At 37.1% G+C, this 12,714-nt stretch overlaps 1 protein-coding gene across 1 annotated transcript; it reads right to left on the bottom strand.

Annotated features, from left to right (window-relative positions):
• Positions 1–5,658: 5,658 nt before the first annotated feature.
• On the bottom strand, positions 5,659–12,708 carry LOC144980941 (uncharacterized). The gene is made up of 3 exons (XM_078928924.1): positions 12,296–12,708; positions 10,985–11,606; positions 5,659–9,346 (listed from the first exon to the last, which is right to left on the bottom strand). The coding sequence occupies exons 2-3, from the start codon at positions 11,343–11,345 to the stop codon at positions 9,141–9,143; spliced, it is 567 nt and encodes a 188-aa protein (XP_078785050.1). The 5' UTR covers positions 11,346–11,606; positions 12,296–12,708; the 3' UTR covers positions 5,659–9,140.
• Between the last annotated feature and the right edge of the window lie 6 nt (positions 12,709–12,714).

Genomic DNA, 12,714 nt, shown 5'->3' on the forward strand with positions numbered 1-12,714 from the left:
AGTGATCCCGAGACTACCAGGGGTTGATACCATTGCGAAGTGAACCTGGGACTGTGGGAGGTGGATGCCAGTGCAGTTTGAGCCAGGTACTAGGAGAGGTGGGCACCAGTGGGGAGTGAACCAGAGACTATGGGAGGCGGGCACCAGTGGGGAGTGAACCGGAACACCCGCCAATTGGTGCGCACTGGTGGGGAGAGAACCCGGGACTATAATAGAGTATTTTTTTTTTAATTACGCCCTTTCGCAATAGTACCATTAGATATCGTCGCCTAGACATTCCATGAAGGATTATGGGCACCGGTGGGGATGTGTACATAAGTGGGGAATAAATCTGGGACTATGGGAGGTGGATACCAGAAGGGAGTGAACCCGGGAGTATTGTAGGTGGACACAATTGGGTAGTGAACCCGGGACTATGGGAGGTTGATATCAGTGGGGAATGAACATGTGACAATGGGAGGTTGATACAATTTGGGATGAAACCGGGACTATAGGAGGTTGGCACCAATGGAGAGTGATCCCGAGACTACCAGGGGTTGATACCATTGCGAAGAGAACCTGGGACTGTGGGAGGTGGATGCCAGTGCAGTTTGAGCCAGGTACTAGGAGAGGTGGGCACCAGTGGGGAGTGAACCAGAGACTATGGGAGGCGGGCACCAGTGGGGAGTGAACCGGAACACCCGCCAATTGGTGCGCACTGGTGGGGAGAGAACCCGGGACTATAATAGAGTATTTTTTTAAATTACGCCCTTTCGCAATAGTACCATTAGATATAGTCGCCTAGACATTCCATGAAGGATTATAGATTATCCATCAAACAAGATGTCTGATGTCAACAGGAATCACCCATGTTATCCAAAGTGAACAAATTGGGGGTTAATGATCTTGCCCAAGGAAAGAAACGAAAGTGCCTGAAGCGGGACTCGAACCCGGGACCTTCCGGGTGCAATGCCTTAACCACTCGGCCACTCGGGCCCTCAATAGAGTATAAACCCGGGAAAACTGAGATATGGACACCAGTGAAAAATAATCTATCAGTGGGGAGTGAGCCCAGGACTATGGAAGTGGATGGCGAAGATGTAGACATATTGTCACAGTGTCACTCCTCGCTGGTGTCCACTTCAGTTAGTATCGGGTTCACTCTCCTCTGAGTTCCTCTTCCTTATCCATGGGTTCACTCCCCACTGGTGCCCATCTGAGATAATCTAAGGATTATTTTTCACTGGTGTCAAGATCTCATTTTTCCCGGGTTTGTACTCTATTGGTTTCTATTATAGTCCGGGTACGCTCCCCACTAGTGTCCACCGATTGGCGGGTGTTCGGGTTCACTCCCTACTGGTGCCCGTCTCCCATAGTCTCTGGTTAACTCCCCACTGGTGCCCACCTCCCATGCCCACAGTCCCAGGTTCACTCCCCAATTGTGTCCACCTCCCACACTCCCGGGTTCACTCTCTACTGTTATCCACCTCTAATAGTTCCTGGTTTATTCCCCATTTGTATCCACCTACCCTAGTCCCGGGTTAAATCCCCACTGGTGTTCACCTTCCTTCGTCTCTGGTTCACTCCCCACTTGACTGGATTTTGGTAGATTTCGGTAGTCAGCAGTACCGGAACAAGGTCCTTGTTCACATTTTGGACCGTCTGTATGGAACACCATCCAGGAGTCCCAATCGTTGTCTGTGTTCAAGAAATGCTTGAAAACATTCTTTTTTGATTGCATGTATTTTCTTTAATATTATTTTATGTTCATGTAAAGCGCCAAGAAACTCGCGGTTGAGGATACCGTGTGCTCTATTATTATTATTATTATTTATTATTATTATTATCATTATTATCATTATTATTATTTTTATCATCATCATCATTATCATTATCATCATCATCACCATCATATCATCATCATCATCATCATCAGAGAGTAATTATGATGAAAATAATAATATATAGATGATGATAGTAATAATAATAATAATAATAATAATAATAATAATAATAATAATAATAATAATAATAATAATAATAATAATAATAATAATAATAGAACGCACAGTATCCTCATCTGTGAGGTTCTTGGCGCTTTACTTAGGAACCGGAACACCCGCCAATTGGTGGACCCTGATAATCATCAGAGAGTAATAATGATGATATGATGATGATGACAATGATGATGACATCATCATCATCATCATCATCATCATCATTATTATTATTATTATTACTCTCTTTCCCTCGGTGTTTCCCTTTATTTACTAGTTACTTGTAAAAAAGAACCAATGACGAGTTGTTTAAGATGATATGATTAGAAAGATGAATTTTAATGAAATTAGTCTTCTTATAAATGAATGACGACCACAGTTACAAATAAGAATATGATGATAATACGTATCTAATGCGATCTTGATGAGATGATGATAATATTAGATATTGCGTGCGACTTGTCGGGTTCTACTTCCAGTCTGAGAGTAGTTGCAGTTTTCTTACGTCCGGCCCAGGCTTGATAAAATCTTGACAGTAATCTAACTGGCAAAAGGAAGCTCCGGCGTCTTGATGGCGGAAATAAAAAATTGTGAAGTGCTCCACAAAGTCCCGAAAGTAAGATATAAATCTTGAAAGTATAGATAATATGAAAATAGAATGTTATTGCAGTAAAGACGTAAGTTCTTGAGAAAAGTGAGTAATGAAGATTAAATCAATCAATTTTTATGATAAGTGGTTTCTGGAACATGTGTGGAGAAGAGACGGAATAGAAAAGTTGGTATCATCTGGGATGGTCAAAGGAAAGGGAGCTGGATGAAGGTAAAGAATGACATATTTAGATAACTTTAGAATGGCCCAAAGTGATTTTAAAAGCAACCCAGACTTCATGCGCACCGCAGAGTGGATCGTGATACGTGGAAACAGCTGAACGGCAACGTGCTCAAGAGACATGCCCTTACAGAGAGAACGTCGACATGGCTTTTGCGCATGCGTCTCTCGTCCGCTTCCGGGGAAACCGCGCGTTTAGTTAAATCGTTTCTCAGCTATGTTTAAGTCTTACAGAACCATGTGTTTACTTCTAAACATTTTTTACTCTCATCCCAATGCTTGAATATATTGTTTTAAAGCTTGATAATATTTTTCATTCTTTGCAAACATCACTGTGAACTTTTTTTCAAAATAAGTTTATTGGTTATATTTTTATTTTATAAAAGTATGTATATAATAACATTTTGAGAAGTGATTTCTCAAATATAATTATTGAAATCTCATTGGCTAAACGAAAGATATTCTCAATAGAAAAGTTATACGTTTTTTAATGTTGTGGTCTCCTACGGTGTGAAAGTTTGTTTAGTGCACCTTCGTTTTTACAACTTCTGCAGTACCTTTCAACATCGCAACTCCGCCGACTCCTTATTGGCATTTTGGACGTATAATGGAAAATAAAAGACATATTAGTATTGTACTATTGGAAGAAGTAGTAATAGAATAAGTAGTAGTAGTAATAGTAGTAGTAGTAGTAGTAGTAGTAGTAGTAGTAGTAGTAGTAGTAGTAGTAGTAGTAGTAGTAGTAATAATAATAATAATACTAGTAGTAGTAGGAATAGTAGTAGTAGTAGTAGTAGTAGTAGTAGTAGCAGTAGTAATAGTAGTAGTAGTAGTAGTAGTAGTAGTAGTAGTAGTAGTAGTAGTAGTAGTAGTAGTAGTAGTAGTAGTACCGTTCGGTATTTTTTTTGTATTTCCTTCGCGAAGATTCGACCGCCGCTCCAACACCTTGACCCCCCCCCCTCCTCCCCGGTGACTTTTTCATATCTCCCCCCCCCCCCAATAATTCCACAACTTTCTTCTTCTACTACTACTACTACTACTACTACTACTACTACTACTACTACTACTACTACTACTACTACTAATACTACTACTACAACATCAACTTTTACTACTACTACTACTACTACTACTACTACTACTACTACTACTACTACTACTACTACTACTTCTACTACTACTACTATTACTACTACTTCTACCATTTCTACTATGACGTTCTCTCTGTAAGGGCATGTGCTCAAGAGTACAAGCCATCAGTATTGCCAGGTGCCTTTACAAAAATCCCGCCAACTTAATACCAGAAATCAACCAAAATCCGCCAACTCTATCCTACTTCACTTGCGATATTTGCCCAAAATCTGCCAAAAAATCCGCCACTTAATATAAAGCACTTATAATCAACAATAGTATATTGTCTCATAATAAAAAAAATTATGTTACTAAACGCTATTCACATATCTACAACTGCTCCCTTTTTATAGGCATGAAGATTCGGAGTTTCGATTTTGTTTGAGCGGGAGTTAGACTGTCTGATATCGTTTTCACTTTCGGTTACTCTGAATTAGGTTGTGTAATATAGATCTAGACCAACAGTACACTCACAATCAGTGCTCCTAAAAGTTATTTTAGGGGGGAAAATAAGTAATAATTAGACTTAATTGCTATACTTTTACTTTTTAAAGGGTATCCAAATCATCAAAAATCCGCCATCCGCCAATCTGGCGGAAAATCCGCTAACCTGGCAACACTGCAAGCCCCGATTGATGATAACGATGATACACTGTGATTAGTGGTACATCACACAGTACAGGGTGTAACTATAACTCTCTGATGGTGTATCTAAGTATCGGGTCTCTCCAAGTTAATGTTCTCGATTTAAAGACAGCCGTTGAAAATAACGAATTTCTTGCATAGACTACGTCAGATTAGCATTGATAAAGGATCAAACGATATTTGTTGTCGCTCTCTTGGTTCACAGATCCCCGATTGAATAATTAAATCACTCATCAAACCATCAACAGACTTGCCTCTATTCATTCTCAAGTATTGAGAAAACAGTCAATGAATTTAATTATTAATCGAAAATAGCAGCAAGCAGTCGATATCTCGTCATATTTGTGAATTTCTTCTCATTCGAATCCGAACTTGTTTCTATTTCTTTTTAGCCTTTTATTGTGATGGATGTGAGGAAAGACTTTTATGGATGGCATTTAAATTGTTTATTGCTGTTTGTCAAGTATTTTTCTCGATTGAAATCGATTAACTGATTTGGTCTGTTCGAAACTTACGTAACGTTTGTCAAACCTGTATTGTTGAACGAGTTCGTTCGGGGTTATGGTAGTAAAGAACTTTTCAACGGAAACGATTAACACGATATTACAAGATTTGTTTCCCCCCCCCCCCCCCCACCCCAACCAACCAAACAAATTCAAACAAACAAATTTGTACACTTGGGTGTCATTCTTATTGAAATTTGCTCATTATGCCACGAGGTTGGTTTTGCGTGAGGGCTGTTGCCAGCCATAGAGTTCATATGAATATTTAATTGGGCTACATAGAAGTCTTTTAAATAAACCGTGTAAATACACAAAAGCAATACACACCGTATTATTATGCCCCAGAGCATGGACATTGTCATTGTTTATTGTCGTTGACTTCGCTGGATTCATTGAGTTCATTCCATTATCGCATCGTCACAGTCCAAGGGCTCAAATGTTTCCCAATATAGAATTTAGATTCGGTCAAAAATGTCCAATGAAACAAGACAAGAAAAAAACTACAAAAAATATAAGTTCGTTGTAATCAGTCAATAGAGTAGGCTAATTATTAATGACAGCAAGAAGCCACATGAATGTTTGAAAGGTTTTTATTCTTGAAAACAATTTGCACATAATAAGAATTCAGTGTGACAGCAAAGCCGTGTTCTCTGGGTCCTGCCTTTGTCAGATTTTGTTGGATTGGCCTCATTGTACCAATTAATGTGTTTATGGCGGTGAACCGATGATTATAATGATGGTGATGACGATGATGACGACGACGATGATGATGATGATGATGATGATGATGATGATGATGATGATGATGATGATGATGATGATGATGATGATACTGATGGTAATGATGATAATGATGATGATGATGATGATATTGGTGGTGTGGTGGTGATAATGGCAATGATTTAAAATGATATTTATAATATTGTAGTAATTTCTCGTGATTTAGAAATGGCTTCTATTTACTTTGCTTTCAGTGCATTTGATTGCTACTCCAAACTCCAAACAGATTTTTGATACCCCAATCAACATGATAGGGCAATTAGTTCAAAACTTATGCAACTTTGAACCATGGACTTTTTTGGCAGCAATTCAAATGTGTCAAAACCCCATCTTCAAATTCAGCTGCAGCTGACAGCATACATTACAATTTCAAACTAGATACTTAAATCTCCTGAACTTACACTACCGTAGTCAAGTTCAGGACATTTAAGTCTCTAGTTACACTGACAAATCACTTAATTTTTTCCAAGACTCTGACTGTATCAAAAAGTTAGAAATTATCGCATTAAAAATATCCCAAAAATTTAATTTGCGCAATATTCGAATTTGACCTAAAATTACAAAAATAATTAGTTTTCAAAAATTCATTTAAAAATGAAACAGAACCACAAATACTTAAATAATAAATCAAATAAAGCCAAGAATAATATATTTGAATAAAATCAAATTAATTAACCAAACTAAAATATTACTGATTCAAATTTGATAATGAAAAAATGAGGAAAAAGAATGAATTTCAAAAATTCACAGAAAATTAAAGAATACAGTTACATACATCAAAAACAAGTTAAATTAAACCTTATTATTAGTTCTACCTATTGCATAATGAATCTTAAATCAAAAATAATATAGTAACATTATATTTAGTTGAACTCGAAATGTTGGAATGATATGAAATAAGGATTTTGATCAAAACACAATTTTCAAATAAATAATGCTCGTATGAAGGGTTTCGAATCTGGAGCATTCGGTTGGTCCAACTCAATTTTGACACACAATAAAAGAGAGGACGGCTTTCATTTGATACAACTTTAAAAACTGAAGTCCAGCAAACACAAATTTTAAAATTTGCCGAAAGCAAAGATCTTTCTTTCGCCGTTAGTTTGGTTTCACAGCCAATCCATCCAGACATCTAAAAACATAGCACAATAACTTAAATTCTATCCTAAACTTCACAGGAAGCCAATGCAATGCCTGGAGAACTAACTGGTGTTATATATGATCTCTTTTTTTTCTTTAATTTCATAAGTCTAGCTGCTTTATTTTGAATTTTTTGTAGTTGATGAATTAATCTGCTTTGACACCCCGAGATTTCTCACATAAGAACTAGATTTAATAGTATTTTCACCCACTAGTATATCATTTGTATATATTTTTGAGAGCTGATACCTAGTTCCAAAAATTATCATCTCTGTCTTGTCATCATTAGATTTAAGTTTGTTTAGTTTCATCCAATCCTTTATGTTAGCAATGCAATTTTCCATAACATATACTGATGACAGCTCTGAATCATTATTGAGTTTTGTATACAGCTGAGTCTCATCAGCATAAAACTGAAAATCAATGGGAACGGTAGATAATATATCAGAAAGAGGAGCAGTATACATTGTAAAAAGTAGACGGCCGAGAATAGATACCTGAAGCACTCCTCACGTTAATATGGACGAGTTGATACATGGTTTTCTATAATTACCGACTGAGTTCTTTCACACAAATGATCCTTTAACCAGTCCAAAGCTATGCCACTTATATATAATTGATCACGTAGTCTAGTCAGAAGTAAATTTTGGTCGATAGTGGCGAATGCGACACTTAAATCTAGTAAAACGAGCATCGCAGCACTTTGATGTCACTCAGCTCTATATTTTTGTTTTTAGACAGCCATTTTGCTGATTACTTCTGCAGGTCTGAGTTCCGAACCCAATATATATATTGATGTGTGATGATGGTGTAGTGCGGCTATGTGGTCTTGTGGTATGACACTCGCATTCAGATCGGAAGGTCTGGGCTCGGCGCATAGTTGAGTCCTTGTAAAAGTCTCTTTACTCATATTCTCTCACCTTACTCAGGTGTAAAATGAGTACCTGGCCTTTAACAGCGTTGTCTCTGTCCTAAAAATATGTAATATCGCCTTACAGGCGTCATGTTACGTCCTACATGTTACGTGTTGCTGTTGGCTTGAGCACGTTTAGTGGAAATTGCGCTATATAAAATCTCAAGTTTTGGGGTTTTTTTAGTGGTGGTTGTGGTGCTGGTGGTAGTAGTGATGATGATGTGGCGGTCGTGGTTGTAGGTGATGAAGGTGTGGTGAGTGGTGGTAGTGTTAGTATGATGACGGTGTGGAGTTGGTGGTGCTGGTAGTTGTGATGATAATGTGGTGGTGCTGGTAGTAGTAGGGGTAGTCGTAGCAGTGATGTTGATGATGTGGTGGTGGTGGTGGTTGTAGTTGTAGTGATAATGAAGTGATGATGGTGATTGTTGTAGGGTGGTTGTAGTAGTAGTAGTTGTGATGATGATGTGGAGCTAGTGGTGGTTGTAGTTGTGCTAACAGTTATGATGAAGATGTTGCAGCTGCTGCTGTTACTGATGATGATGATGATGATGATGATGATGATGATGATGATGATGATGATGGTGATGATGATGATTGTGGTGGTGGTGGTGATGGCAGTGGTGGTATTTGTGATTGTGATAATCGTAGCAGTGATAATGATGATGATGATGATGATGATGATGAGGAGGAGGAGGAGGAGGAGGAGGATGATGACGATGATGAGGTGATGGTGGTAGTGCCTGTAATGATGATGGTGATGTTTGCTGGTAGTGTTTGTAGTTGTATCAATAGTGATGATGATGATGATGATGATGATGATGATGATGATATGATCATGATGACAGTGGTATTTTATAGTTTATGTCAACATTTATGGAAATTAAAAAAGGAAAATGGCGGGAGTTCAATTCAGCGGGATATTCCCACCTATGTTTTTTTCACCTTCCTCAGCTACCCTTTTCCCTCCTCATCCTCCTGCTGTTGCTGTTGCACCTCCTTACATCTTATTCCTTCTCTTTCTTATTGTTCTCTTCTCTCTCTCTCTCTCTCTCTCTCTCCCTTTTCTCCTCTTCTTCTTCCTCCTCCTCCTCCTCCTGCTACTGCTGCTCTTCCTCCCCCTGTTCCTATTCTTCCTCCTCATACTCCACTTTCTTTTGTTAATCATGTTAATATAATAATAACATATTATAAACAAACATACCTACACACAAACACGACAAACGTCACCAGGAAATTTTTAATTTAAATAGTCCTCTGCATCCTTTGTCGACGAAAAAATTTCCATCAGTGATTCCCCTTGATGTCGATGTTTTACAAGATGACGTGGAGTATTGCTGGATTAGAGTAAAATCTTCCACTTTCCCACTAGAATCGCAAACTGCATAAGCTTGACCAAACGACTTGCACTTTATTTCTTTAAATGAATAACCTGTAATTATAAAATCAATTGATAGATTTAGAACTTGGACTTTGATTGATGAGTAACATAATGATGGGTAAATTATTGGGGAGGCTTCGCATGGGAACAATACAGATATTGTATTGTTCTGCATTTTTCCCATACGAAGCCTCTTCATTTTCACTCTTTCGTTAGTATTTTTTACGATCACCGGCTTCAGGCAGCTCCTACCTTTTTCTTAATTATTAGGATCATATAAAACATCAAAAAAAAAACAAACTACGTATAAATGTATTGTGAGAGATATTTGGCTCCAGATGACATACTGGGGAGTGTGATATAGTGCAGTATAATTCGCTTTGAACATACTGAAGCTATGTAAACACGCTATAATATGCATATTGAGCATACGGGGAAATAGAACAGTATCACTATCTGATTAGACATTAAATTCTAAGGTCCCAGTATCAACTATGGCCTAAATTTGAGCCAGCGCCTTAAAAGCAGCATGTGACGTCCCAGAACATGATAAATGTTCCGTCATCAGGAGAAACGTTGAATGTGTAAGGAACTTCTAGTTTAGTGCCTTCCAGATAGAAAAATGGGGTTAAAATAGTTTTTAAATAATATAATTCCCTTTATTTATCTCCAAGGGGATATTTGTTTTTAAGGTCTATTCCTAGGGAAGACTGAAATAACCCATGCAGCTCCAGAAAATGAGTTAGGGCAAGTTGACTTGCTCATGGTCACACAACTCGTGGGGTAGTAGAACTCGAACCTTTCGAAGCAAAGCACTATATCGCTGAGCCACGCTGCATCTTACACGCTATTTCGTTATATTATTAGACTCCAAAGAATCACAATTATGAACTTGTGCACTTTTAAATATCCGCCATAATGTATGTATGTATAAATAAATAAATAAATAAATATATATATATATATATATATATATATATATATATATATATATATATATATATATATATAAAATAAAGCGTAAAAATTAATATCTGCATTTAATCATCATGTTTTGTTTATAGTTTTGATCTGCGCATTCTTGCCTCAGAATCAACTATAAAAGGAAACCAATCTTTACTCTGAACAATAAATCATTTGCTAGACTCCGTCAGAGTAATCTTTAGAACGACAGATCGCTTTGGTATCAAAATACGCGTTGAAATTGGAAAGAAAATGGAGAAATTTATTTAGTGGTAAATACATTTTGTTTAACGTAGTGACATAAGAAAAACTTGGCATTTTGGCACTGTTTTGACATTAATATAAATTACGACTTAACTTTAATTATCCAATGGACACATTGACACTAATTAGACATGATGTAACTAAAGTTAACCATAAATGAATCTAACACACATCTAGTAAACTAAGAAAATGGAAGGCAATTTTTTTCTCTGTAAATTAGCCAACCCCCCCCCCCCCCCCCCCCCACCCGCCAAAAAAATAACAACAAAAAACAACCTTGCGATTGTGTTATCCTTCAATAGTTTTTGTTGTTAGCTGAAGCAGGGTTTTGATACTGATACGTTCTGTATTGAATATTTGAATATATAATTTTGACCCCGCAAAATTGATTGTTGTTAAATATTTCATTCATAAATACCTGTTATATAAATGGAATATTATATAACAATGAATTCAACTCACCCATTGAATCTTTGATGAAAACTAGGGAATCTGTCCAATCACTCGTGTCCAAACCAGAGGTGACAGTTGTAACTGGAACAATACCATGGGTACACACAATGTCTTTCTCTCCACCTGACCCGTCATCAAATGACTTGTACCCAAATACAGCGCAATTACTGTTTATCTCCCATTGCATTGCACATTTCAATAATGAACCGGCTTTCCTGGAAGTATCTTTTGTGATGCTGTCAAAGTCTGTCGTTGTGATTGTGAATCTTCTAAAACGTTCCATTCGCGTTGACACGGGTGACACCGCTGAGGTGAAATATGATATAGAAAAAAGTAAAACAAAGGGGATCCTAAAAATATGATGCCACATGTTTGACTACACCATTACGATGATGACTCGTGCTCAGATACTGATTGATTGTTCAACGTTTTCTGTAGGGACATTATGACCATAACTATTTTTCTTCCACAAATGGGTTGGGTTATTTTTGTTGTTGTCCGGGAGAACAGATAGTCTCAATAGATGACATTTATTGTTCTGATATAAACTACATGTCACTCAATTGTCTTTCAGTTCGATAAGGATTGTTTCGTGGTTTTTAAGTCAGTCTTTCTATACCGATGGTAATATCTGGCAATAAGAAAAGAGATTGTACTTTTTTAATATCACCAAAAGGTGCACATTTTAGGGAGAGAGAAAAGGAAGATTGCACACTTAAGGTAACAAAAAATAAAAGAAATCAAAACAAAATTTCAGTTATCAAATTGAATGTGTGTTCCTTCCTCAAACACTTTGTCTGGTACTGTTTCATATACACTTTTTCAGACCTTTATCAACCTCATAACAACACTCGGTCATTGTATCTATTGATTTACATCCTACACATAAGTTTTGGTCTATCTTTGACATTTTGTAAATTTTATAAGCACTGAAAATGTTGGATAGAGGGGTTGGTGTTAGGAGGGGCGTTCTATAGCCCAATCGGTAGAACTTTCGACTCACAAACGGACCTGCTTTGATCCGCCTCACGGAGAAAGGATCAAGGAAGCATTTGGTTAACGGAACACAATCTTGCCCATCAGTCAGTGAACTGAATGTCGTAAAAATAAAGCCACCACTTATTTCTGAAGAAAAATAAATCACAACTTTCTGGTCTGTATCACATAGTTCTATTAATTTGGCGTATTAATGGTTAGTCGCTAGCCTTACAAAATAATAGCAAAGAATTTCTCCCAAAAAAAAATAAATGAATTGGTCATTTTTACAATATCCAGCATACTAATTAATCGGAACGAATAGCTGGGTGAAACAGATATTACCTTTTCCAAAGAAAGTTTTCCTTTATACTTTCCATCCATCACTTTTCAAATCTGTAACTCAAGATGTTGAAATAGTCACGCCTTATACGGTAGACCAGATTTAAACAGTCTTATGTTTTTACATCAGCACCCTGAACGTTTATACTTCGAATCCCTGAATTTAATGCTCACGTTACAAAAAAAAAGCAACAACAAAAAAAACAACAAAAAACAAAAAACAAAAAAACAAAAACAAAAACAACAAAAAGGCAAACAAAAGTGCAAAGAGCATGGAATATAATCAGTACACGAGAGCAATGAATAACTTTGCTAACACTGACACAACACATTTTGTGTCCTAGTCTGTATTGTTCACTTCTCTCTATCTATATAAATTAAGTGACTCCCCAGTTTACCAACCAGGGACGGCTGGTAATATA

Source organism: Berghia stephanieae, chromosome 10 (genome assembly GCF_034508935.2).
Source record: "Berghia stephanieae isolate SIO BIC M18660-M18661 chromosome 10, UCSD_Bste_1.3, whole genome shotgun sequence".
NCBI classification, from domain to species: Eukaryota; Metazoa; Mollusca; class Gastropoda; order Nudibranchia; family Aeolidiidae; genus Berghia; species Berghia stephanieae.